At 44.4% G+C, this 27,623-nt stretch overlaps 1 protein-coding gene across 1 annotated transcript in view; it reads right to left on the reverse strand.

Moving 5' to 3' along the window:
* LOC311220843 (CUGBP Elav-like family member 4) overlaps window positions 1-27,623 on the reverse strand; it is a gene marked incomplete at both ends in the record, with an annotated part of 114,429 nt that overhangs the window by 22,622 nt on the left and 64,184 nt on the right. Inside the window, 3 exons of the mRNA XM_084304487.1 lie at window positions 10,759-10,902; window positions 17,647-17,727; window positions 19,488-19,550. Of these exons, the coding sequence (XP_084160613.1) occupies window positions 10,759-10,902; window positions 17,647-17,727; window positions 19,488-19,550 (288 nt within the window). The remainder of the gene's footprint in view (window positions 1-10,758; window positions 10,903-17,646; window positions 17,728-19,487; window positions 19,551-27,623) is intronic.

The following is a 27,623-nucleotide window of genomic DNA, read 5'->3' on the forward strand; positions in this document are numbered from 1 at the left end:
GAGAAAATGAGGCTCACGGGCGACCTTATCGCTCTCTATAGGTACGTTAAAGGAGGCTGTAGTGAGGTGGGGATTGGTCTATTCTCTCATGTGCCTAGTGACAGGACGAGGGGGAATGGGCTAAAGTTGCGCCAGGGGAGTTTTAGGTTGGATATTAGGAAGAACTTCTTTACTGAGAGGGTTGTTAGGCATTGGAATGGGCTGCCCAGGGAAGTGGTGGAGTCATCATGCCTGGAGGTCTTTAAAAGACGTTTAGATGTTGAACTTAGCAATATGGTTTAGTGGAGGACTTGTTAGTGTTAGGTCAGAGGTTGGCCTCAATGATCTTGAAGTCTCTTCCAACCTAGACAATTCTGTGATTCTGTGATTCTGTGAAAAACAGCTAAGAAAACCAAAAGTAAAATAAGTGGGGAAAAAAAAAAAAAAAACACAACACAAACAACCTCCTCATATGCAGTGACTCATTTGGTAGAAAAAGAAAAGAGGAAATCTGTTAATATTTAGATCAGAAGGTTGTGGCACTGAACCATGCTGGGTACCAACAAGAGAAAGGAAAGAGTTATACGCTTTAAACTATAAGATGAAGTACTGATCTAGATCCAACTGAAAATGCCTTTGGTTAGAAAAAAATAAGATCTAAGAAATGCAGTATGGCTTTTGATAATTTGGACAGAGAACTTAATTTGAAGAAGTGGGGTAAAAATGTAAGTTTCCCCTAAAACTGTGGATCTTGCATTGACTCTTAAAATAAACAAACAAAAATTATTCTTTCATAAGCATTTCTAAAAGCTCAATAACACAAGAATCCTTCTTCAGTCTGTTCAGCCATGTCAGGAGATGCACAGTGACCAGGGAAAACACCTTACAATTTCTGGAAACCTTAGTGGAGAAGGATTTTAAAGGGTAATTAGGAACCCCTATTTAGAACAGACATATAATTTCTCCTTTAAATGGTCAGAACACAAAATCAGATTTGTAGGTCATGCTTGCCAAAAATGGAGAAAGCCTATGGCCTGTAAAGTAGTCAAAGAAAGCAGCTGCTCTTAGATGTTAGCTCCTCCCTTTTAAAGCATTAAATATGCCTGTCAAAATGTCAAGGGGACTGATACCTGGCTGTTGTATGAAGGCTGAGTCCCACTGTCTCTAGGCTTTACATGGGTTACATCACTAGATCTCACCAGTGGTGTGCCCTAGCTGCAAGGGAGGGCATTAGTATTTTGAGCTCTATTAACAAGAGCACAGGCAGTCAAACAGGGAAGTGATTATTCTTCTCTGCTCAGCACTCACTAGATCACATCTGGATACTACATCCAGTTTTGGGCACCCTCCTCCACCCTGAGTCCAGCATAGGAAAGACAGTAACAAAACAGAATGAGTTTAGCATAGGTCCATCAGGATGGCCAAGGGCTGACGATCTTGCCCTTTGAGAAAGAAATGACATAGTCTCTTCACAGTGGTGCATGGTGGGAGGACAAGAGACAAGGGACAGAAATTGAAACAAGAGAGTTTTTGACTGGATATAAAGAAAGGCTTTTTCACCATGAAGGCCAACAAGTTTTAGAGCAGGTTGACCAAATGAATTTCCATCCTTGGAGGTTTTCAAGACCTGACTAGATAAATCCCTGAGCAATCCTGAGATCTGACCCCACAGCTGACCTTGCTTTGGTCAGGAGGTTGGACTTTTCAGGTCCCTGACAAGCTCTGTGAATCTATTAATAGACAGAAACATTAATTTCCATAATTTATGATTAATAATAACAGTGACCTTAACAAATTATGATGGATAAACACAAAATGGAAGTACTGATCATAATTATAAAGCCTTATTTTCTACGTAACGCTCATGTTTCCAATGATTATACACTCATCTCTTAGCTAATGAAAGTAGAAAGGATGTTATAGGAACACCTCTTCACAGGGTTCTTGTGTTAACAAGAGCATTTTGCCCATAGACTTCATCTGATTCCATTCAGAATTTCTTATTCCACCTGGCTTTTACTAGCTCATTTACAGAAATCAGCTGCAAGCTAGCAACAGGCATTGTATCATTTACTCAGAAAATTCACCTACTTAACATTAGGCTACAATTTTATAGTCATCTTTAAACTGCTCTTAAGCATCCCTAGTTCAGCTGTTTTAATTGTTTTTGAGAAACTGCAGGCATATTCACTATTGGAGAAATATATATATAAATACATATAAATATACATATACATATGTAATATATTACAGATCAGGAATGAGGAGAGTGGGGATGAGGTTGAATATGGTTGGGGATTTGAAATAGTTGGAAGTAGGAATGGTGAGGAAAGGTACCTATTTTTATGGGGATCTGAAAATCGTTTTTCTGATGACAACCTTTGTGATGTCAGTATACACTATCTGTTCATCTCATCTCATACATTGGTTTTGGTTTGCTTACTTGAAAAAGCAAGATATCACACACACCAATACACTAAAGCAATGATAAGATTACAAAATGAAGCACTCAGGAGTGAAAAAATGCAAGAATTGATGCTATATATAAAATTTTAATTTCGTATTGTTTTGTATATGCATTAAGGCATCACTGCTAACCACATGTTTCTGTATTTTTCTTTTTCATGGCATCCTTGTTTTAATTACTGTAGAGAATGAATAAGAACATGGTGAAGAAGATGGCAATGTATCAGACTCATCTTTGCTAGTGTTGGAATACAGACAGTAAATAGGAAAAGGATGGTTCTGTGATGTAGTTGTACAACCAAATGCTGCCTTGGAGAAATGGACTTGACGCCTATTTTTGGCATGACATCCCAATTATGGTGGGTAAATAACATGTCACAAAACCCCTTAATAAGATCTCCTAGGCTACTTTCTTATTAGTAAATAAAATCTGCAGGCTCTGAGTGCAAATGGCACATCATGGCTTCTATCCTTATGACTAAACTCTCTTATCCCTAAAAGAGGAGTGGTCTTGTCTATACCACTGTCTAGGGACGGTCCCTGTACCTTGCCACCCCTGAGCCATGCCCCAAAGACGTCCTGGCCCAACTAGAGCCAAAAGCATACAAATGTTAAAAAGATATGGATAGTTATGACATAGTGCATGAGCTGATATGCGAGGCCTCTTTATTTTTTTCTTGGTGCTCAGTCAGTGTGTGACCTGAGATTTTGCTGGTGTAGAAAGGCTGCATGCCTGTACTGGATCTGAAATGAACATAAACATAGCATGCTCTGCATTGTGTTAGACATTTTGAGAAAACACACAAACAGACCAATCAGGCTCATGGCATCTCAGATGAGGCATTCAAGATTAATAAATAGTTTTGAATATCTTTCTATGTCTCACCATCCCCTTGGTGAAATGAAGACGACATGAGCACTGTGAAAATGCTGTTTCTCAGTTCCATGAACCTCTCAAATGCTCTGCTAGGAAGGGCCTTAGGAAAACAGATGAGAAAATAATAATAAATTCATATTCATAGCAACATTTGAATATTGTGCAGGAAGGAAGGCCTGGGGCCAAGCAGAGAGCTGTGAGGACCTATTGAACAGCTGCTCTGTAACAAGGTAGCTGACAGACTTCAAAATGCTGAAGCGCAGTCCTGTGCAGCAAATGAAAAAGGACAGACAGATATAAAGAAGTTGAAGATAAATATGTGGGGATGGATGGATGGATGGATGGATGGATGGATGGATGGATGGATGGATGGATGGATGGATGGATGGATGGATGGATGGATGGAGAAACACTTGTTCTACAGCTCAAATTTACATTGAATGAGAGAGATCTTGGGAAAACAAAATAAAAACAGATGCAATGGAAAGCCTAAATGTTGTTGTAGGTCTGCAATCTCACAAGAGCAGGATGTGGTAAGTCCATGTTCAGCAGTTCAATCACCTTGAGTTCAGACATGGGCCTGCCTGTTAAAGTGTTAACTGTTTTCTGAACAGAAACTTCTGGACCGAATGAAAGTAGCACTAGAGACTCTCCTCTGGCATTTCTACACATGGGGGTGTTTGCATTTAAAACTGCAATATCCTTGGAGCATATGGAGGATCAGCTGTATCTAATTAGGGTTCATCTACTCTATCTAAAATCAAAGTATTTTTAGAGGAGGTGGCAGTAAATAGCATGCTGTGCAGGCACATGTGAAAAGCCCTTCAGGTTCTTTTCCTAGTTCCGAAAGGATCAGTTTGAAGCCTAGAGCATTAAGTTTTTAACCTCTTTCAATTTTTTTTTTTCTTTTCTTTCTTCTGGCATTAACTCTTAACATTGGTCATTTCCATTAGTCACATAAATGTCCATTCCTCCTTTGAAGTTCATTAAATGAGTAGCCACAAAGACCCTGCAGTAATGAGTTCCTCCATCTAATCACACCATGAGTGAAAATGTTTTAAATGATTGTGTGTGTATGCGAGTAGGTACGTACAGACATATACATAACTTCTAGACATATTCTGGATGGACTACATCTATCACTTGGGTGCAGAGATGGATAGAATAGTGATAGACACAAGGACAGACAGATAAATAGAACATAGATTCTGCTAACATATTCTTGTCTAATAAATTGTTAAACTACAAAAGAAAGCAGAAGTCCCTGTGTAGAATATATAGATTTTCTTTAATGTGAGTTATTGGGAAAAGACAGAGCTATCCCTTTAACTGGAGAACTGCAAACAGCTGTTCCTTATGCATACATGCTTGCTTGGTCTGAGAGTTTTGGTAAGTCAGTGCGTAACTGACAGTTAGATTTATCTCCCCAGTAAGCAATCACCATTATAATAAAGGAAAAATGCTTTCAGTGCACCTTTGAGAGTGCATCAGAAATTAATCTAAATATCAAATTAATTATAGTTTGTAAATGAATAGTGGCTCATAGCCCTAATACTTCTCCCGCTCCTCCTCCTCCCCCTAAAACCTCCCCCAACCAACTGCAGTGGTTGGAGGTGCTGTGCAGTAAGTTTGATGAACTCTTCCTTCACTTTCTTACACAACTCTTTCCTTATCACCTGGAAAACTGTCCCTTCCTCACTCTGTGGATCTGAAGTCTTAGAGCCTGGCTGCTTTGGATTATAATATTTATAATATTTGGAGCTAGCAAATATAAATTTCTGTATTTCTGTATTTTAATACACTTGGAAGATTGTTCCCATATTGTCTCAACTCAGGTGCTAAAATTAGTGGTTTCTTTCATTACACTCTTTCATTACAGAGCTTTGGCCTGAAACCCATAGCTATATGGCTAAGACAATATCATATTGTCCAGGGAACTGAAACAAAATTAATTGTCATAGATCATGCAAAACAAAGGACATAATCTAAATCTGTGGGCTACAGAAAGAAAATCTGGGGCAGAGATTTTTCTTAGGAAGTTTGAAATCAGGTTAAAGGTAAAAAGGAAAAAAAATCAATTTAATCATAGTACTGGTAATACTAGCAAGCAGAGCTCCATCTCTTTCCCAAGTGCTTTCTAATAATTCCTTTATCTGGTGAGAAAAAGGAAGAAACAGGAAAAAATAAATAAATAAATAAAAACACCAAACAAACCTCAAACCAAAAACACCTTTGAGCTGATAAATAACTCTCCTCATCCACATATCTCAAATCCCCATGCAAAGGAATCAGTGTCCTGCTACAAGAGGGGTAAACAGAAGCACACAGATTGGTTAATCCATCATCACCCAGATGGGATGGGAACATGGGGCTGGAATTTCTTACCAGTACATCACCTTACTCCTGGACTTGTTAATTTCCTTGGATGAATTTAAGGAGAGACTTTTTTTTTTTTTTTAACTAAATGAGAAATTGCCAGCTTTTTCAGGATTTGTTGGAGGCACATTGCGAGCAGGTGCTGAACAATATTTTTCTGGTGCACCTCAGGGTCTGTTGTTCCACTCTTACGTCTTATGGAATGCTGCCAATGCACTTTAGATCTGATGTGCAGTGCCCCTGGTCCTGGGGCCCTGCATAGCTTTGCCAATGCCCCAGTCTCTTGATGTTTCTGCTCTTTCTGTTTCAGCTTCCAAGATGAAACTCTGCAGACTGTCATGATCTGCCTGCTGCCTTGCAACTCCCACCCTACCATTCTGCCACCACGCTGCCATCTTGATCTACCAACTGTTTTTAATAACACAACACAAGCTCTACCTATGTCTCAGCACTTCTCCTGAGCTTCATCCCCTCCTGTGTCCAGTCCTCATTCCTTACTGCTTTTCTCACCTTTAATCTCTGTCCCTTGGCTCACAAGATAGGAGCCAGAAAATGTTGAGTAGGGAGTAGAAATATTTCACCGTGAGGGCAATTAACTACTATGACCCTCATCAAGTGGCGTTTTCTTCTCTCTTTTGGCATTTTAATTGAGTTTTCTTTTTGCCTTGTACACAAATTGGTCACAATAAACTTATCTGTGTGAGGAATGTTTTAACAATTCGTGTCCATAAAGAACAATTCTGTTTGAATCCTGTCTGCCTCTGGGCCCTGCACTGGCAACTTAATTCTTGAACCACAGATGCAGTGTGTCCCAGTCTCCCCCTCATTCTAGTCAATTTATCAAGTCTTCAGAAAATACTCCTTAAATTTATGAACCTGTTTGCTTTTGTTATTCCGGACTTCTATTTCTAACAGTTACAGCCTTTTTTTTTCCTGTCTTCTTTGAGATTAACTTAACACTGCTATAGATGTGTCTGTGAATGGCTGGGGAAGAATGTTTTAATTACTCGTGAAGCGTCAAATAAGAAAGCTGTTTGTGTTTGATGTCTGGGAGTTTCAGAACAACTGATAACAACTAGTGACTGTTATGGGATACTATGCGGATCTTTGGTATCTGGTTAGGGGGGCCGAGAGATTAAGAGGAAGGAAAAAGAAGCTGAAGGACGGCTGGGAGACAAGACCTGCAGAGAATGTTCTATAAACTTGGTATGGTGCCAAGTAAGTACAAAGGGGGAGAGGAAGACTACGAGCCTTCAGCATGAAAGACCCCTGGAGACCCCCAGAAGAGACCCCAGAGGAGACTGCACATGCTCCAGTAGGAGGGACTGGACCCCGGAAGCTAATTATAATAATCTATTTTTTTAGAAGTAGTAATGAATATGTATTAGTCTAGGAGCATAAAAATCAGCTGCTTGATGTAACTGGGGTGCGTCCTGGTGGAGCGGAGACTCCCGGTGCACCCAGCGCTGTTTGCTTACCTCTATTCCTTTATATTCTTTCAATAAGTCCTATTTTTTTATTTAATCCTAATTTGAATCCTGAGCCATTTATAACAATGTGGTTGGTGTGATGGAGGCTCAGGCCATGGGGATAGACAGGATGGTGATGAGTGCGAGGGAGAAAGAAGTGTGGTCTGTAGTGGGACATATTTCAGATGCATCAGGATAAGGGGGAAATAAAAGCCAGCGGCCTGAAAAATTGTAGTAAAAAAGGGAGGATTTGGGTCTAGACTGGATGAAGGCAGCAAGAGGAAAGTCCCAGACAAAAATGCCTCCCAACTTCAATGAATGTTTTAGTGAGGTCAGGGTTGTGTCTCAGGCAGGAAGCAGACCTGCTGTGGTAAACAACAGCCATATTTTGACCACTTTCACATTTTTTTTTGCACAAGACTGGTGTTTGCTGTAGTCACCATTCTGCACTGCTCATTGTCAAGCCAGGAGGCAACCTCTGAACTGAGAACGTCCAAGGCTTCATAACTGCAATGTGGTTTCTTCAACATACACAGGTGCTAATGGGTCTCAGCAGGACGGTGGACCCTGGGAAACCGGGAGAACGGCTTGTGGCTGGTCTTGTTTTCTCCCACAGTTGCCCCTACACAATCCTGCCAGCAGTGGCTAAAGGAGATAATGCATCCATCTTTGTGCTGGAAGCACAGGGGAGGTTCAGAACACAAGTCTTTTTTTTTTTTTTTTTTTTTTTTTGAGATGCTGCTCTACTGACGCACTTTGGGCTGGCTACTTACTGGTAGTTCAATAGTGAGAAAAGAGCAGCAAATGAAGTATTTTCTCTTCCCATGGAAGAAAAACATGGTTACATTTTTATCCATGGAATTTTTTGAGTTTGTCTAAAGAAAGACTTCTTGACAATTTCTCAGCAACCTTGGGCTAGACTCTGTTATAGCAATTTACTTGGGATCTGCATAGCAGATATACTTTAAAAGGTCATATAATGGTGGAGTATCTTTCTGGGGCCAGACAGAATTGTCCCCCCAGGCTACCAGTTGGAGAGCTCTGACTGGTTAAAAAAAAAGTGAAACAGAATGCAAATGCTATGTTTTTATATGATGAGTTTGGGGAAATGCTTAAGCAGAAAAGGAAAGAGTTTTTTTACTTTCAAAGTTAACAAAAATACTTCTTTTCCTTTAGGAAAAAGTAATATTTCCCTTTTTAAAAAAGCTGAGTTTCTGAACAAAGAATTATAATCAGTGCCAACTTCAGTGGACTTAGCACAACAAATGAAAGGCCTGGTTATCTGTAATAATGTCCATATTTTTACATTGCTCTAAAGTTGAAGGTCAGTGGGGTGGGAGGTTTTGAAGAGCAGTATGACATACTTGTGATAATTATCTACCTGTATGTCTGCTATTTCTGTCCTTGTGGAGGAGGTGTACATGGCAGTGTAAGTGAAACCAACAGTCACATCAGGCACTCAGTTCTATGGGAAACTTAGCTAAAGTCAGAGAAAACCGGGGCTTGATGCCTGGAACCCAAAATTGACTGGATATTGGTGTCTCAGAAACTAATATAAGGTGACTAAAATCCATCAGCATTCTCTAGTTCCTGCTTTTGCTTGCCTGAGTTTACACATCCAAAGTGCACCTTCCTGCTTTCAGGCTGGAATACCCTACCATTGGTGTTGGAGGTTACTGCATCAAACAAGCTGTGGTTTAGGTTCTTCCAGTAAGACTCACAATAAGAAAAATTTCTGCTAAGATCCCTCAATCCCTGCTCAGCTATCAGCCACAACTTCACAGTACCTTGGAAACAGCAACAAAGCCAGCCCCATAACCCTGCCCCACAAGCTAAGTATGTGTTATTACCCTCATTAAGCCTTATAGCCAAAGAATCTTTGAAACAGGAGGATATGAGGTGAATCTCTGTCCAGAAGATACTCTTCCTTACTGGACTTGGCTCCCACCTCATTTCTTCTCCATTTACCTTTGCCCTTCCCCCTTGCCTGTATAAGGGGAGACAGGCTCAGTACTCCCCTAAATATTATTTATGATAGGAATAGCAATTTCACTGACAAAGGTCCACTTGTTGATATCCTTGGAGCATTAGTGTTCAATGTCACCTAGAGCTTTGCTGGTCTGCTTATTTTGTTATGAGCTTTTATACGGTTAAAGCTCTAAATCTCTCATTTGAACTTCCCAAGTTCTTCTTAACAAACTCTTTTGTTCTCTAATGCTCAAGAGTACAGCAATCCCGTGACTACTGGTGAAGGGATTGCCATGTCCCCTCACACTAGGGAGCAAGGCTTTTTCAATCAAAAAGCAGCCTGTTCAGACCCTCTGTGGATGGGCAGGAGAAACTGCACAGAGAAGGGGCACAGATCTCTTGGAAGTACTGTCTGCCATGCACCATAGCTAGCAAGGAATGAGGTAAGAGTTTTGGGAGGTGGGCTGTCCAGGAAGGGAATGGGGAAGGCAACATGGGAAGGAAGCATAATGTGGAGATTGAGTGACTTTAAAATCAAATGAAATTCCAACAAGTCTTAACTCTGGAAGTTTGCCTGAGAAACAGAGTCCAGATCAGATGCAAGTAACAGGAAAAGAAAAGCAATAGTTTGTACCATTGCAATTCTCAGAGAAAGTTTGCAAAGAACACTGAGTGGTGGAGTACCAGAAACTGCACATTCCAGTGGCAGGTGAGAGGAGATCCCCCATCCACCAGGTGGGATGGGACCTTTCTGGGGCTGCCAGAAGGGACCTTTCACAGCAGCACCTTTGCAAACAGCGGGATCCCACTGAGACATCACGCACACATCAGCACACCGCTGTTGGCAGACTGATCCCTCCCTTTGTGGGTGCACCTTGGGGTGTTCTTGCCTGGTGGCCCACAGGCAGCTGAAGCTGTGTTCTGCTCATGCTCCAGCTGGTGGAGTTGGGCCTAGAGCTGTTTGAGAACAGCATTGCTTTCAGACCCAGCCTCTTAGCATGGCTTGCTGGCTTAGGCACAGGGTTAGCTGGAGCTATTTGTACGTGCCATGGTTCTGGCTCAGGTGTGGCAGGCTCAGAGCACAGCTGCCTGCAGTCTGCTGAGCAACCATCCCTGCAGAAGACCAGGCTTTCAGCTGATGGTGTTCAGCCCTTGGCCCTTTGCAGTTTAATGCATCACATCTGCTAGATAGCTGTCCCTCAAGCTCTGTCCTCCCTTCAACTCCACAACCTGTTTTTCCTTTCACTTGGGTGCAGAAATTCCCACTGCTGACTCCATCAGCAGTTCACCTACTCCCTGGCCTCCTCCATTTTACTCCATGTGCTTTAGTCTTTTCTGCACCCTCCCCACCTCCCCTTCCAAGGGGGGGGGGTGTTTTCCACCCCACCAGCAGCAACTGCAGCACCCAGCTGCCAGTGAAATGCCAAACCTTCGCTTCTTAGCAGAGCAGACAATTCTGAGCATGAGACGATTAGGAGAGAAAGAGGGAAGGGGTGAAGTATCGACAGGAGTAAATCAAGAGAAATCATAAAGCTTAAGCAGAAAGAAAGCAGTTTGAAAGGTGAAGTATTCAGAGAAAGCCCTTTCCTGGATGAATCTAATTGTTTTGTTATCTTTACCCACCAAAGCATTTACTTTGGTTTGTCGCCCGATCCACAAACACTTTCGAGGAGATGACATTACCAAAAGGCAGGAACATCTGCATCAGCTCAGTATCCCCAAACTCTTGGGGCAGATGGTAGATAAACAGGTTACAGCCCTCTGGACCTGTCAAGAGAAAAAAAGAGCCATGAATGGAAATTAATAGGATATGAGAAGCACGTGGCGGAGATTTACTTTGGTGTCCCCTCTCTCTGACAGCTGAAGGGTCACTGCAAGGAAGCAGTCTGTAGAGCCCAGACTGCATTAATGGGTCTTGGAGAAAGGGCTCCCTTTGTTCCTCTGCATGTCTGACTTTCCTCAGCTGGGAAAGAGTGGCTGTGGGATGTGTTTTCACAGGTTTTCTTGGCTCATCTGTTTATTTTTACCATTTTATCCTCTTTGGAAAACTGTATGCCTAGCAATGTGGCATCTGTCCTAATGACCCTTCCCTATTCTCCTATATTGGTCTTCAAAACACTTTCAGAGGAACAAAGAAAGCAGAAGACCGGGAGTTCAGAAAGCCACCCAGAGGCTATGTTAACCTTCCCAGGATAAGCACCAGGATAAAACCTAGCGACAGAGGAATGCAAGAGCACATGTGGCCATGGAAAGAGAGAATGTAGGAATAAGAGCAAAAAGAATGAAAGATGCAGATCACAGTTTTCCTTTGCTCCCCATAACGTCATTTAATCTGTAGAGTATTGGGTGACCACCACTAACCCTTGCCTCTTCTCAGTGTCTGCACACAGAAGTTTCATTATCTTTCTCGTGTCTGTGGGAGGACTGTGATAACAAGTAAAAAGAGATGCAGAAACCCCCAGGCTTATTTTGATTTTAGAATTTTACATTCAGCCTACCCAGCTTGACTCAGCCCAAGAACTCCCCCAAATCTGGGCAGTTTGGTCATGTCCCCCAGTTCTACAGGGTTCTTCAAAAGAGATGATAGATGGATTCAAATCCAAACTACTAGACATAAGGACAGAAATTGCCTTTTTTTTTTTTTTTTTTTTTTTTTTTCGTCAGTGCTGTAACAAACTTCAAAGGGTTACAGACTTCAGAGGGTACTTGGAAAAATATCCAGAGAGGAGTCTTTCATTGGAATATGCAGTTTTGTTAAAGAATCAGAACATGTTCTGTTGGAATCAAATTTTGGGGTAGAAGAGGGAGAATCTGCCTCTGGCTTAGAACGAAGCTTATCAATGTGACTTTTATTTTTAAGTATAGTGTATAAATACATTGAGTAAAAATCCAGAGGGAACATTTGTTTCGAAGTGGTTTTGTTGGAAAAATAATAATAATATTAATAATAAAAAAAGCATTTAAACCACTTGCAGTGTCCACTAGCAGAAACCTGTATAATTTCAGAAGGCTGGGATTGTTTTTTTTCTTGGGATTATTTCCAAGGGTACTTCCAGCTGCTGCCCAGCTTTGCACTGACCTCCAAAGGTAACTCCAACTCTGGTTTGCTCAGGGGGGTCAAGATGAAGGGGAATTAGTGCATGTTCCTTGTTGTGATGGTAAGAGGACAGAGAGAAATAGGAAGTGTGGAAGGAATACCAGGTAATACTCCTCCCACCCAGTCCCTGTGCCTACAACCCTGTGACCTGACTGAGCCAGCTTTCCCCCATTTATGGCTGGGGCACAGTGTGGGGAAGTAAAGGGTTTCTTAATACGCTCCTTTTCTTCATCAGGGCATAATTACGGTGTCATAACACAGCAAATTACAACTTTGCCTTTCCTGTTAGGGAGAGGAGTTTGCCTAGATGCTCCCACCTTTTATTAACAATTACCCCCCTGGCTGGCAGGAGAAGTACAGCAAAGTCAGGATTCTGACAGCTGCCCATTTAAAGCTCATTAAAATTCCTGGGCCTCAGCATTATTGAAGTCACAAGCTCTCCACATTTCCTTTTGGATTAATGGAAAATGAAGTCCTAATGAATATTTGCTAAGCACAATTTTCCCCACTAATTTGTTAAAAGGACTGTCACAAAGGAACAGCTGATCCTTTGCATCTTGTGCATTTCCTGAAGGTCATGAGGATGGTGACAGGGTTTCTTCCAAATGGAGGGGATAGTGGGATGGTGGGATAATTAACTAATTAGGCACCCGGTCATCTGCTTAACTAAATTACTTTTGAACCTCAGTGGCCCACAGTCAGGTTCCCCTATTTCATGCCAAGCTTTTCATTCTTCCCCTCACCTCCTGTCTGCCTCTTCCTCAGTCTCCCAACTAAGCAACTTTTGACACGGCTTCCCATAGGATCCTACTGGACAAAATGTCCACCATACAGCTAAATAAAAACATCATACGATGGGTGAGCAATTGGCTAACGGGCAGGGCCCAAAGGGTTATGGTAAATGGGGCTGCGTCAGGCTGGCGGGCGGTCACCAGTGGGGTCCCTCAAGGCTCCATTTTAGGGCCGGTACTTTTCAATATTTTTATAAACGATCTGGATGTAGGAATAGAGGGTATTTTGAGCAAGTTTGCTGATGACACCAAACTTGGAGGAGTTGTGGACTCAAATGAGGGCGTAAAGGCCTTACAGAGGGATCTGGACAGGTTGGAGAGCTGGGCGATCACCAACCGCATGAAGTTCAATAAGAGCAAGTGCCGGGTCCTGCACCTGGGACGGGGAAACCCTGGCTGCATGTACAGACTGGGCGATGAGACGCTGGAGAGCAGCCTGGAAGAGAGGGATCTGGGGGTCGTGGTAGACAGCAAGTTGAATATGAGCCAGCAGTGTGCCCTGGCAGCCAGGAGGGCCAACCGTGTCCTGGGGTGCATCAAGCACGGCATCGCTAGTAGGTCAAGGGAGGTGATTGTCCCGCTCTACTCTGCGCTGGTGCGGCCTCACCTCGAGTACTGTGTGCAGTTCTGGGCACCACAGTATAAAAAGGACATGAAACTGTTGGAAAGTGTCCAGAGGAGGGCTATGAAGATGGTGAAAGGCCTGGAGGGGAAGACGTACGAGGAACGGCTGAGGTCACTGGGCCTGTTCAGCCTGGAGAAGAGGAGGCTGAGGGGAGACCTCATCACAGTCTACAACTTCCTCGTAAGGGGGTGTCGAGAGGCAGGAGACCTTTTCTCCATTAACACTAGTGACAGGACCCGCGGGAACGGGGTTAAGCTGAGGCAGGGGAAATTTAGGCTGGACGTCAGGAGGGGGTTCTTCACAGAGAGGGTGGTTGCACACTGGAACAGGCTCCCCAGGGAAGTGGTCACTGCACCGAGCCTGGCTGAATTTAAGAAGAGATTGGACTGTGCACTTAGTCACATGGTCTGAACTTTTGGGTAGACCTGTGCGGTGTCAAGAGTTGGACTTGATGATCCTTAAGGGTCCCTTCCAACTCAGGATATTCTATGATTCTATGATTCTATGATTCTATGACTCAGATATTTAAGGCCAAACTCACTCCATTCCCAACTACAGAAGATTTTTGCTAATTTTCGATGCTGAAAACTCCACCTGCTACTGAGAAACAACCTGGGATAGTTTGATGTTTAATCATTCTCACATATGAAAATTCTGCTATTAGAATTTAACAAGAAATTTCTTGTTAACTCCATCCGTGCGTAAGTTACCTATCACAGTTAGACCCTTTGGTAAAGAATTCACAAAACAAGCTCTCTCTCAGCCCTTCTATTTTGTTTTTTCTTTATTCCTAGTCAAGCTAATCTAGGCAGTCCATGGTAGACCACACAGTTATGTGTATGGTCACTGCTTTTTACATATATGTATATTTTCGAGAAACTGAATGCAAGAGTTGTTCAGCTCAGAATGCTCTGAAGAGCTAAGTTAGTTCTCAGTGCACATAGCCAATGAGTTTAGAAGGGATCAGGATCACTGGAGCAAGATCCCTGTTGGTATGGCAAAACCTCAGTGAAAACTCTAACTGTCAAGAGAAAGGTCTTGTTTTGGACTGAGTTAACGGATTATTGGAGATCAGTAAATTTGGCAGTTCAGGGCTGAATACAGTACTAAAATTCTTTGCTAAGCACTTCACTTTGGTTTTTGAAAGGGCTGTAAGTCAGCTCAAAACCTAACCTTTGTGACACTATGAAAAGAGAATCAAGGTTCATTTCTACCCTGACACCTTCCATGTATTTAGGTTTTATTGCTTTATGTAATAGATATTTCTGCTCATTAATACACTAGAAGCACGGATAGTCTTGGTTCAGACAAAGGGAAAGAAAAGTTGTAGAGAAACACATGGTTTATGAATAGTTTTTATATTACAGGCAAACCATGTTAGTTAATGGAAACACTTGTACTTGTTTTTGTGGTTTAACCCGGCCAGCAGCTAAACACCATACAGCTGTTCGCTCACCCTCCCCCCTCCCTCTCTGGGATGGGGGAGAGAAATGGGAAAGTGAAGCCTGTGAGTTGAGATAAAGACAGTTTATTAAGACAGAAAAATAATAATAACAATAATAATAACAATAATGATGATAATAGTACTACTAGTAATAATGTGTACAAAACAAGTGATGCACCATGCAATTGCTCACCACCTGCTGACTGATGCCCAGCCTAACCCCAAGCAGTCCAGCCCTCCTCCCCCCGGCTAGCCACCCCTATATATTGTTTAGTATGACATCAGATGGTATGGAATACCCCTTTGGCTAGTTTGGGTCAGCTGTCCTGGGTCTGTCCCCTCCCAGCTCTTGCTGCACCCCCAGCCTGCCCGTTGGCAGGACAGAGCAAGAAGCTGAAAAGTCCTTGGCTTGGTGTAAGCACTGCTCTGCAACAATTAAAACATCAGTATGTTATCAGCACTCTTCTCATCCTAAGCCAAAACACAGCATTCTACTAGCTACTTAGGAAGAAAATTAACTCTGTCCTAACTGAAACCAGGACAGTGGGAACACTGGAACACATGGCAAAGAGATCTGCTGTGGGTCCCTGTTTATTTGGGTTGGTTGGACCTGAGCTGCTAAGTCATTGCTCTGCCCATGCTCCTCACCCTCCAGATTGCTGATCATTACTTGGCTTGGGGACAGCAGCCGTCCCAACTTATCTTGGGTGTCCACTGTCTACATGAGTAAACTCCACATACCTGAGCTGAGATTAGTTATCTGTGATCGCATCCCCAGCACTGTGAATCAGTGTCATAAGGAGACTAGAGAGCTCTTCCAACAGTAAGTAAAAATGAGCTGTGCCATAAGGTTGTATGAATTTTTGCAGCCCTTTGGTTGGATGCACAGTAAGTGGCATATACACCTCACCTCTACAGCAGACACTCAGAGGCTGTAACTTCATTGCCTTTTCTGCATCTACTTGGTATTCAAGTCCTCAGCATGTTTGAATGCAGGAGTCACAAGCCTGCATCACTTTATTTTAATGTGTATTTCTGAGTTTCAGAAACTATGTCAAGATGAGTAATACCGTACAAATTTGAAATTACCCCCAAGTTTTGCTTCTTTGACATAGTCTGAATCAAGACTTTGCCTCTACCTTTGATCATTGTCATCTCTACCTTCGATCATTTTGGATCTGTTCCACCCTATGCACCCCATCCACTGCCAGCAGCCTCAGCACTCATGTGGAAGCAATGACTAATCTCTACTGGAATGATGCAGCAGCCAAGCAGCTCTGGGCTTGTTATCCAACCAGGATCCAGGAGCTGAGAGTTAGTATCATTATTAACAATGTGATCATCAATGTTATTGTTGTGGTAGGGCTGGTTTATTAACAAAATTAATGTTCCCCAGGAAATTCTGACATGGGAAAAAAAAATAATTCCAAATTAGATCGAAATGCCAACATTTCCAATTTTCTCACAAAATCAGATTTCTCCTTCAAAGTAATTCTAGGCCATCAGAATGTTTTAGTTTGATAGTATAATCTTGATTCATTTCACTCTGTTACACTATATTAAAATATTAAATGTTATAATATATATATAATAGCACATAGCATATATCTGAATGAGTGACCTAATAGAGGATAAAAGCTGAAATATAAATTTTAAAATGAGGGTCTCTACACTAGGCTGAAGCATCTGATTTAAATGCCTCACTTAGGCAAGCAGTCTCCTCTTCTATTCAAGTGAGAGCAGTGGACTCCCTGAAGGACAGTTTGGACTACCTGAGTATGTTGCCTCTGAGGATCCCACTGTTACCCACTGACTGTAAAGGAAACATGATGGACTCCTCTCTTCATTCAGGCAACCCTTTGGTTGCAAAGCACTACCTGACGTGGATATCTCCCAAAACATTTACATGTATTTAGGGGAGATTCACCTCTCCTTACTTTTCATGTCTCTAGTGCTGCCTGTCCTATAGACTACTTAACCCTGGCTCCTCTCACAGTCAATGTAAAGAAATAGGTACCTTTGTTAGATGATTCATCTCACCCTGATACAGATATTGCACTCTAAAAGGGCTGATTTCTGTTTCCTGATTACTGAGGGAGGCTGAAAGGACTCTATCAGCTCCACTAAATAGCAGGTGTCTGAAATAACATTACTGGCTTCTAATTAAGGCCCACCAGTGCTTTGTTTCCTATTAAATTCTTTATTCCAATGCGATTGTGGTTTTGATCCACATTCTTGCTGACTGTCTTTAAAAAACCCCACTTTATGTTATTGCCTACTTTGCTACCAGGCCTTTCCATGGCCCATGCACATCAGTGTGCTCCTGTCCCTGGGGGCTGAGAAGATAGATCTCAGCAGCTATTCCCCACAAGGATGTTCTTGCATATTATAGTTAATGACAATGATGCTACATATGGAAATTGAGAAAAGGCTCAGTAGACCAGGGATTTGAAGCAATGGGGCATTTACTGGATGCTCTCTAGGTGTGTGAGAAGGGGAACCAATGTGGTGGGGATGGCATGCTGGGTCCAGAAAGAACAGGCCATTCACTCACCTTCTCTCTGTTGCTGTGGGATCATGGGAGGCGGCTGTGGGAACGCTTGGCTAATCTGGCCATAAGCAGCAGGATAAGCAGCTATAGGGGAGAGAAAGGGAGAGAAGAAAGGACAGATTTCAGTGTTGGGAAGCATGGAGCTTTCACACTAAACAATCACACCAAGCCGGAGGTGGACTTTCTCCCTGTATTTTAACCACCTCATACAGCCTGAGATGCAGTAGAAACATCACAGTGGTGCTCCAGATGACACTTGGCCCTGAAGACCCAACCTCCCTTCAGCATCCTAACAGTAGCACTGAGGACAGCCACGTGGTCTAAATGGGGGTCTCCACTGAGATGTGTAACCATCCCTGATGGTACCACAAGCACGCTCACTGACAAGCTCAGCACATTGATGCCCATGCTGGCAGTCACGTGCAGCACCCATTCACGTTTCCCTGTATAATCTCTTTTGCACTCTGACTAATTCACATGCTCATAGTAACAGTTCACACGTGTATTTCCTCTCTCTTACTATAACCTTCATATGCACACACCCTGTATGGGCACACTTGTGCATACACTTTCAGATATATATTTCCTTTTATGTCTACAGACACTTTCTCTTTCACACAGACACGGTGGAAACAGTGTGCGCCAATTAAACAATTTTCCCCACCTCAGCTCCCCCACCAAGCAGACAAAGGGAGCCATTCAGTACCACAGATGGTAGATGATGTGCCGTGCTGCTAAAAATACAGAGTATGTGAGCCCAGAGAGAGGGAGATAGGAGCCATGTGTGTGCAGAGGGGTTAATTAACAGCTCAAAGGGTTGAGCTGCTTCCCAGCTATCAAACCTCACAAGAAATAAATGACAATAACTAAAACACTGGCAAATGAAGCCCTACATGGAGAATTAAATTAAGTTTCCAGATACAACGCTGACATGAGATAATAGCCATTCCTCAGCAGGAGCCCGTGATTGCTCCAGTTACCACAGGAAATAATGACTTTGGGGTGGCAGCTTCCTCGCAACATTGGCCATGGACACCTTGCAAAGGGAGGCTGAACACAGCAGGGTCATGATCTGCACCAAGTCACTTTGGCTGGTGTCAGTCCATCAGCCGCAAAGGAGCAGCTCTGCGTGCAGGGCAACGTGAGAGTCAGCAGAAGCTGATCCACTGGAAGTTGTGAAGAAGCTGCTGAGGAACCAGGAGTACGTCTGCAGCTTCTAAGCAGGTCTCAGACTAACTAGCCGGGATATGGTCAGCGGTGTGTTAAGGCTGACCCCAGAGACAATAGCTTTTGGGGTTGGTGTGGTAGCCCCTGCTTCAGCAGCTGCACCTCCAGCCACACAAGTGCTAACCAGTGCTGAGGTGTCTCACGCATGGCCAACCTGCAAAGCGTAGACCTACCCTACAACATGGGGATGTGAAGACATCCCAAAACCTGCCAGGCACAGCAGGGTCTGACTGCTCATCTCCCCTACACATCACAGCACTCAGGAAACACCCAATTTTGTTGCTACAGAAAGTGGCCCCCAAACCAAGCGTCCTGATTTTCCACTTGTTCATTGTGCTAAGGAGACACAACCTGGTCATGTCAAAGAAGCTGCACCAAGGTACAGGTCAGTGGGAGCCTTTCCCTGGTGTTTTATGGTAGAAGATTGCCTCCTTAGGGGAAGAAGACCCTGGGTCTTTGTTTTCATGAGTAATGCAAATTTAATCTGAGGATCTGTGGTCCTGGTGCCCCTGTCTCAGCAAATACCTCCCTTCCCCCAGCCCCCTTAGGTGTGTTCAGAGATTAAAGGCTTTAGAGAAGAGAAAGGTTTATTGGGAGAAAGTGTTAATACTAACGACCTGCATACTGCTGCACTCCAGCGTAGGCTTGTTGCAAGGGGTCTGCTGCAGTGGGGCTCTGTGCTGTGGAGACAGGAGAAAGAAGGAATTAAGGGATTAAAATATGACGGATGGTCCCTCTTTCTCTTCCCTCATTGATGGGTGGTGTTGGACAGACAAACCCAGAGGCTGAAGGTTCCAGAGGAGAAGCAGCTTGATCACCCTACAGACAGTGTGGTGCAGACCCTCTATGATAACAGTCCCCCAGCTGCCCTGAGTGACTTCAGAGCAGAAGGCAGACAAATTTATCCTCTCCTTTCCCAAGTTTAAATTATAGAGACCACCTCTACTCATACTGATTTTTGGCATTGCAGCAATCAACCCCACAAAAGCCCTTATATTAAGCCAGGACTGATGCTGTACTAGGTGCTGTGCACACTCAGATCTCAGTGATGACTACAAGTGCATGAAACTTTCAATCAGAGAAGGAAAAAACAGGGGCATAGCAGGAGGAAGGGGAAGAGAACAAAGCACTGGCTTTCTACCCTGACATCCCTTCAAAGGACCATGTTGCTGCCAGGCAGACCCCTGCATGGGGAGGAGAGGCTGCTTGGAGGGGAGGGGGACACCACTTGTCTGCTCCAGGAGGATGCTGTGGATCTCTGTGTAAAGCATGCAGTCCCTAGCTGGCTTCAAAGTGCATTTTTTCCCTTTACAAGTGTGCATTCCTCCCCCTAAAACTGTTTATTTTTGTGAAACTTTGAAGTCTAGCTCAAATACAACCAAAGCTAGTTAAGATTTTTTTTCCCTTTCCCCTTTGGTTGATAAGGAGAGAAGGAGAGAGCAAGAGAGAGATTGAAACGTGTAGGATAAGCACGTTTTTTTCTTTATCTGCAGCAATAAAATATTTAAAGCAAAGCTTGGCTGAACCTCCAGTCCAAATGTTACCTTGGCCCTAATATTTCACTTCCTGTTATGAGTTTAATTTGTATTTATTGGTGCTGCACAGTTCTACGTTTATTCAGTCCCTCCAGCTTTGTACTTTTAGGATGATCCCCTTAGGGAACTGCTGCTTTCCCCCTCCTTCCCACCTTCTTCCCTCCTACAAGAGCAGAGGTGTAGCTGGAGGAAAGGGCTTGGAGGGTGCACTCGATGGGGGCTTCTTGGAAGGAAATCTGCTGGTGCTGTTGACCTAGCCAAGGAGAGAGACTGGCTACATGCCAGTGTGTGATGCAGTGGCAAACGAGTGCTATGGACCCAGGGAACATGGACAAAGTGCTGTGTTACAGATGCAATTACAGATTTGATCCTTAATGGCAAAGATTACCATTGATAGCAGCTTGTAAGGTCTCCTAGTACATTTATCTCCCCAAGTGCAAAGATGAATGGTAAGACCAACATTGGAGGGGAGAAACTCAATTACCTGGCTAAGTCTTGGAGGCTCCTGTTGATTATGGGTATTACTAGATCATCGGGGTAGTCAAAGGAAGAAACAGGTGGGACTGTAGTCTTAGGCTGGAAGTTGGCTGGTTGAATTGCTTTGGCAGGCCCCACAGTATGCATGTGGAATGGAAAAGCACTGCATTACTGTAAGGATTTGCACCCCTTGAAAAGGGGCATGAGGAGAATTCCTTAAAACCTCTGGAGATCAGTGGAAGGCATAGTGGGGATGTAACACTGTATTTTTAAAATTTAGATGCTGCAGGAAACTGGAGGAAATGCTTGCAAAACATAAAATCTGTTTTCCACTTACTCCTCCCTTCTGGAAGAAGGAAGTGACCAAAGTCTTTTCTTTTTAACCTCTGTTCAAACGTGTTTTCCACTAAAAACAGGCCGTTGAGTATATTGCTCCAGAAGAAAACTGAATGGTTATGAAAGGCTGAGTGATACACCAGTTCCTGCGCTCCCGTGGGAGAAAGGATCTTAATAACTTGGACTCCCCAAATAGACCATGTTCTGTCAAATAGAAGGCACATCCCGAGCAAGGTGAGAGAGGAGACGTGGTAGAGGGAGAAAATCTTTATAAGAGAATTATGGTCTTGCACTCTGAAGGAAAGGAGATGATCTACTGTGTCTGCCCCAAAGGCAACTGCCCTTTCTTGGTGGTACCCATCTGCTTATTGAGCTAGAAAAAGAAATTCTCTTTGCTGCTCAGGAGATACACTCAGCATTTCCTTTCTCTGTCCTGGGTTAGTCTAGCTGGAGCAGAAGGTCACACCTGTCAGAAACCAAAAATCAGCTTCCCAGGAGGGCATGGTATAGGATGAGATACCAGCCCCCACACTGGGCTGCTGGGGCTTGCAGGCTGGTGCAGAGCACTTAGCTGATGTCCTGGGGCATTACAGCAGTATGGCTAGTGAAAATTTCTTCCAAGGTGTCTGTGCTGACATTGCTCAATCTGCAGGCCATGCAGAAAGACAGTGTTAAAGTTGAGGCTGGACTTGGGCATGTTGTTTCCTTCTCTGACATGCTGGCAATTAGCAATGACTGCCTCTTTGGTGATACATGGAGCTGTACCTATCCAACTGTGGTCCTTTTCTTTCTTCCTTGCTTTAGTTGGGCATTCATGGAAACTGCCCACTCTCCCAGCTATACCTGAGTGTATCCTGCCCACAGGGTGCTGCTACAGTGACAAAACCCTCCAAATAAGCTATTTTACCTCTGGCTTCTCAGGCCTGAGAGTGCAGGCTTTGCCTTTCCTTTAGGAAATCTGATACTTTTACTGATTTTGGTTTGGATCAGAATAAATTCTTTCTCACAATTAAACATCTTTCCCTGGACACAGTTCTGGGCTTAGACTTTTAAAATGGATTAAATCTTGGTGGGGTTGATCACTTTCTCAGGGAGAATGAGTGTCAGCAGCTCCAGAAGCATCACATCATCTGGATGACAAAGATGATGTCCTGGGACAGTTGTTGTCTTTGTGCTAGTGCTAGAAACTGAATGGGACCTCCCAGCTCACTGGGGAGCTGCTCTCCTTACCCCATGGGAGGATATCTTGCCTCTCTTCAGGGTCATACTCTGCCCATCAGAAGTAAGCCATTCAGTGTAGGTAATATGTGCTAAAAATCACCGTTCACCTTTAAGATTAAATATTAAAACTGGGCAAATGCTTTATTTAAAGGGTTTTGGAACAACAGGCATTTAAATGCAGACTTTTTCCCTCCCACACAAAGCTTTTAGAGTTCATAGAGTTCATAGAGTTCGTATACATTTTAGAGTACAGAAGTGTTGTCAGGGCCTGCAGGGACGCGACAAGGAAGGCTAAAGCCCACCTAGAGATGAAGCTTGCAAAAGAGAAAAAAAGATAATAAGAAGTTTTTTTTTTTAAGTATGTAAACAGTAAAAGGAAGACTAGGGATAATGCGGGTCCCTTGCTGAATGAGGGGGGTGTCCTGGTAACGGGAGATGCTGAGAAGGCGGGGATACTGAATGCTTTCTTTGCTTCAGTCTTTGCTTCAAGGAATCCCCCTGGGACTCCTCGACTTTGGAGGGAGGAGAAAGAGTCTGGGAAATGGAGGGCTCCCCCCTTGTTGACAAGGGAGTGGTTCGGGAGCATCTGAGTGGGGTCAACACACACAAATCCATGGGTCCCGAAGGGATGCATCCACGTGTGCTAAGGGAGCTGGCAGATGTGATCACCGAATCGCTCTCTATCATCTTTGAAAGGTCCTGGAGAACAGGAGAGGTGCCTGAAGACTGGAGGATAGCCAATGTCACTCCGGTCTTCAAGAAGGGCAAGATGGAGTTTCCGTGAAACTACAGGCCAGTCAGTCTCACTTCTGTCCCTGGAAAGGTGTTGGAACAGCTTGTTCTGGATGCCATCTCCAAGCAATTGGAAGAGAAGAAGGTTATGAGGAGTAGTCAGCATGGCTTCACCAAGGGGAATTCATGCTCGACCAACCTCGTTGCCTTCTATGATGGCATCACCAGCTGGGTAGATGAGGGGAGAGCAGTGGATGTCATCTACCTTGACTTTTCGAAAGGCTTTTGGTACTGTCTCGCATGACATCCTTATAGCAAAGCTGAGAAATTGTGGGATAGAGGAGTTGACAGTGTACTGGGTCTGTCTGGAATGTTAACTTTCCCTGCAGCAGCCCATACAGTGCTGTGCTCTACACTTGTAGCTGGAACAGCAGTGGTATCACACCAGTGTTGTGTCTGCTGCTGAGCAGTGCTGGCACAGCATCAAGACTCTCTAACCCTCCTAGGGGGTGGGAAAAAAAGTGAGAAGAGAAACATCACCAGGGCAGCTGACTTAAACCAACCAAAGGGATGTTCCATACCATGTGATGTCACACTCAGCAATAAAAGGTGGAAACAGGAAGAAGAGGGGAGGGGTGGGCTCTCGTCATGAAAACGTTGGTCCTCCTCCCGAACACCGGCTACGTGCGTTGAGGCCCTGCTTCAAGGACGTGGTCAATCATCGCTCATTTGTGGGAAGTAGAGAGTAATTTCTTTCCTCTGGACTTCCACATAGCCTTCATTTGTTTTATTTGTTTGTTTTCCTCCTTTTTTTTTTTTCCTTTCCCCCTGCCTTTTCCCCTTTCCCTTTTTTTTTCCCCTTTAGTTAAATTGTTTAGTTAATAATAATCTTTCTTTAATTATTATTATTTCCCTTTAATTAAATTATCCTTATCTCAACCTGTGAGTTGTTCTTTGCATAACTTCTTCCCCTCCTCATCTAAGGAGGCAGAGTGAGAGAGCAGTTGTGGTGTTTAGCCACCCAGCATGGTAAAAGCACCACAGACAGTAAGGTGGGTTGAGAACTGGCTGACTGGCCGAGTTCAGAGGGTGGTGATCGGCAGCGCAGAGTCTGGCTGGAGACCTGTGACCAGCGGTGTTCCTCAGGGATCGGTGCTGGGTCCAGTCTTGTTCAACATCTTCATCGATGACCTTGATGAGGGAATAGTGTCTGCCCTCAGCAAGTATGTCGATGACACAAAGCTGGGAGGAGTGGCTGACACGCCAGAAGGCTGTGATGCCATTCAGCGAGACCTAGACAGGCTAGAGAGATGGGTAGGAAGAAACCAAATGAGGTTTAACAAGAGCAAGTGTAGAGTCCTGTACCTGGGCAGGAACAACCCAAAGTATCAGTACAGGCTGGGGGGTGACCTGCTGGAAAGGAGCTCTGAGGAGAAGGACCTGGGGGTGCTGGTGGATGCCAGGTTGGCCATGAGCCAGCACTGTGCCCTCATGGCCAAGAGGGCCAATGGGATCCTGGCATGCATTAAAAGGAGTGTGGCCAGCAGGTCAAGGGAGGTGATCCTCCCCCTCTACTCTGCCCTGGGCAGGCCTCACCTGGAGTACTGTGTCCAGTTCTGGGCTCCCCGGTATAAAAAACACAGGGATCTCCTGGAAAGAGTCCAGCGGAGGGCCACCAAGATGATACGGGGCCTGAAGCATCTTCCTTATGAGGAAAGGCTGAGAGACCTGGGTCTGTTCAGCCTGGAGAAAAGAAGACTGAGAGGGGATCTCATCAATGTGTATAAATACATGAGTTGTGGGAGACAGAGGGATTTGGCCAACCTCTTTTCAGTGGTTTGTGGGGCCAGGACAAGGGGTAATGGTCACGAGATAGAGCACAGGAAGTTCCGCACTGACATGCGAAAGAACTTCTTCACGGTGAGGGTGACGGAGCATTGGAACAGGCTGCCCAGAGAGGTTGTGGAGTCTCCTTCTCTGGAGATATTCAAGGCTCGTCTAGATGCCTACCTGGGCAGCCTGCTCTAAGGAACCTGCTTTGGCAGGGGTGTTGGACCCGATGATCTTTCGAGGTCCCTTCCAAGCCCTTCAGTTCTGTGATTCTGTGATTCTGTGATTATTTCCCTGAGCCTTCAGCACTCGTCAGCAAGTGGAGTATTTAACTGTGAGTTTCTTTCTAAGGAGACTGTTTTGTGCCCCAGATTACAGAGGGATTTTCCTCTTGTCTCTCAGCACATGCAAGTCAACAGGATAACTCAATCTTTGATTTCAGTCAGCTTTGATCCAAGCTAGGAATTATTTACTCACAGGTAAAGAAGATGCAAGGTGTTTGTGGCTGGTCTGACACTCAGGACTACAACACTGGCCCAAGAGTCCCTGTTGAAAAGCAGCAAGGCAAAAGCACCTCTGGGCTGTAGCACCAGACCCCATGGAGAGGCAGCAACCCCCAGTTCAGTGCTCTCTGTTTTATTCAGAGCCTTATACCCTACCCTGGCCGTTTGCGAAAGGCAGTTGTGGCAATTCACCACCTATTTGGTGTTGTTTAAGAACTTGGGAGTTCTTAAAAATAAAAGTGATGACCTTTGCTCACTGAAGAATTCATCTTCCTTAGCTCTGAAGGTGTGTTTACTCAGCAAATGAAGATGTGACTTCATTACAGTGGATGTGCCTATGCTGGCCAACACGGCCTAGGAAGATGCAGGGACACAGGCTCCAGGGCTGGCTGGGTACCCTGGCATGAAGTCAGAGTAGCTTGGGCATCCATGAGCATAACCTCATGCTGCCACTCACTGTGCCAGATGAATTAAATTTAGTGAAGGGCATAACTGCCTGTTCTCCCAGCTGTAGTACGGATGAAGCCAACGGTTGGTATTGATCCAGAAATCTCAAGACACTGATTAGACATTTGAGGAAGTTGTGGCCATGCTGTGTTCATCAAAGTGACAGCCCTCCTACATACTAATGACCAGTGTGAAGTTCAGGAAGGGCTCAAATGTACGAGGGGCTCATGATCCACAGCTAACCTGCCCCAGGGTTGTTTGTAACTGTAGGCTGGAGCATACCACATGCTAAAATTCACAGTGGTGGGGAGATGTAAATCATTTTTGTGTCTCAGCATGAAACCAGGAGGGAAGGTTGCTTTACTCTTCGGTAAGATGCACATAAAGTAATATGATCATGCTCCTCTAAGGTAGATTTACCCTGTCTCTGCCACCCCATCCAGCTGACAAGTCTTCTCTCTTACTGCAAATATTAGTTGAAGTTAGTGTTACAAAAACTAATGGATCTGATTGTAGTGGGTTAACGTGGCAAGGATCTGACTGTAGTGGGTTCACGTGGCAAGGTTTTGGTAGCAGAGGGCCATAGGGGTGGTTTCTGTGAGAAGGATCTAGAAGCTGCCCCATGTTTGTTAAGGGCCCCACTGCTGACCAGAGCTGAGCTAATAAGCGATGTTGTTTTGCGCCTCTGTGAGAGCATATTTAAGACAGGGAAAAAAACGCTGTGATACACAGCTGCTGGGAGAGTGAGAGGAGTGAGGAACAGCCTTGCAGGCGCCAAGGTCAGTGAAGAAGGAGGCGGAGAGGTGCTCCATGCGCCAGAGCAGAAGTCCCCCTGAGGCCTGTGGTGAGGACCATATTGAAGCAGGCTGTCCCCCTGCAGCCCATGGAGTACCACAGTGGAGTACTCCATGCTCTCACAGAGGTGCAAAACAACATCGCTTATTGGCTTGGCTCTGGTCAGCAGTGGGGCCCTTACCAAACATGGGGCAGCTTCTAGATCCTTCTCACAGAAACCACCCCTATGGCCCTCTGCTACCAAAACCTTGCCACTTAAACCCACTACAATTCAATGCCAATATAACCCCAGTGACAGACCCTGCGGACACTTCTACCCCTAAGACAGGCCCAGCGGCCACTCCAAGCCCTACAACGGGCCCCAAGGCTGAGCCAGGGAAACAAACTGTACCAGTGTCGGTTGCACCCGTAACCAAGATGAAAAAATGGTTTAGAGAGTCAGAACGTTTAGAACGCAGAGAAACTCCTGCTAAGACTAGGTATGGAGAAGACGAGGCTGGGCCATCAGAGGAGCAGAAGGATGAAGACGAAGATGTCGCAAAAACAACAGTAACTACCCGAATCCTATACCAGTGTGAGTTATGAGATGTGCAGAAAGATTTTCGTCACTGTCTAGGTGAGCAGCTTGTCACCACTGCTCTCCCCTCATCTACCCAGCTGGTGAGGCCATCATAGAAGGCAACGAGGTTGGTCGAGCATGAATTCCCCTTGGTGAAGCCATGCTGACTACTCCTCATAACCTTCTTCTCTTCCAATTGCTTGGAGATGGCATCCAGAACAAGCTGTTCCAACACCTTTCCAGGGACAGAAGTGAGACTGACTGGCCTGTAGTTTCACGGAAACTCCATCTTGCCCTTCTTGAAGACCGGAGTGACAT

The sequence above is a fragment of the Netta rufina genome, assembly GCF_964035555.1.
Source record: "Netta rufina genome assembly, chromosome: W".
NCBI classification, from domain to species: Eukaryota; Metazoa; Chordata; class Aves; order Anseriformes; family Anatidae; genus Netta; species Netta rufina.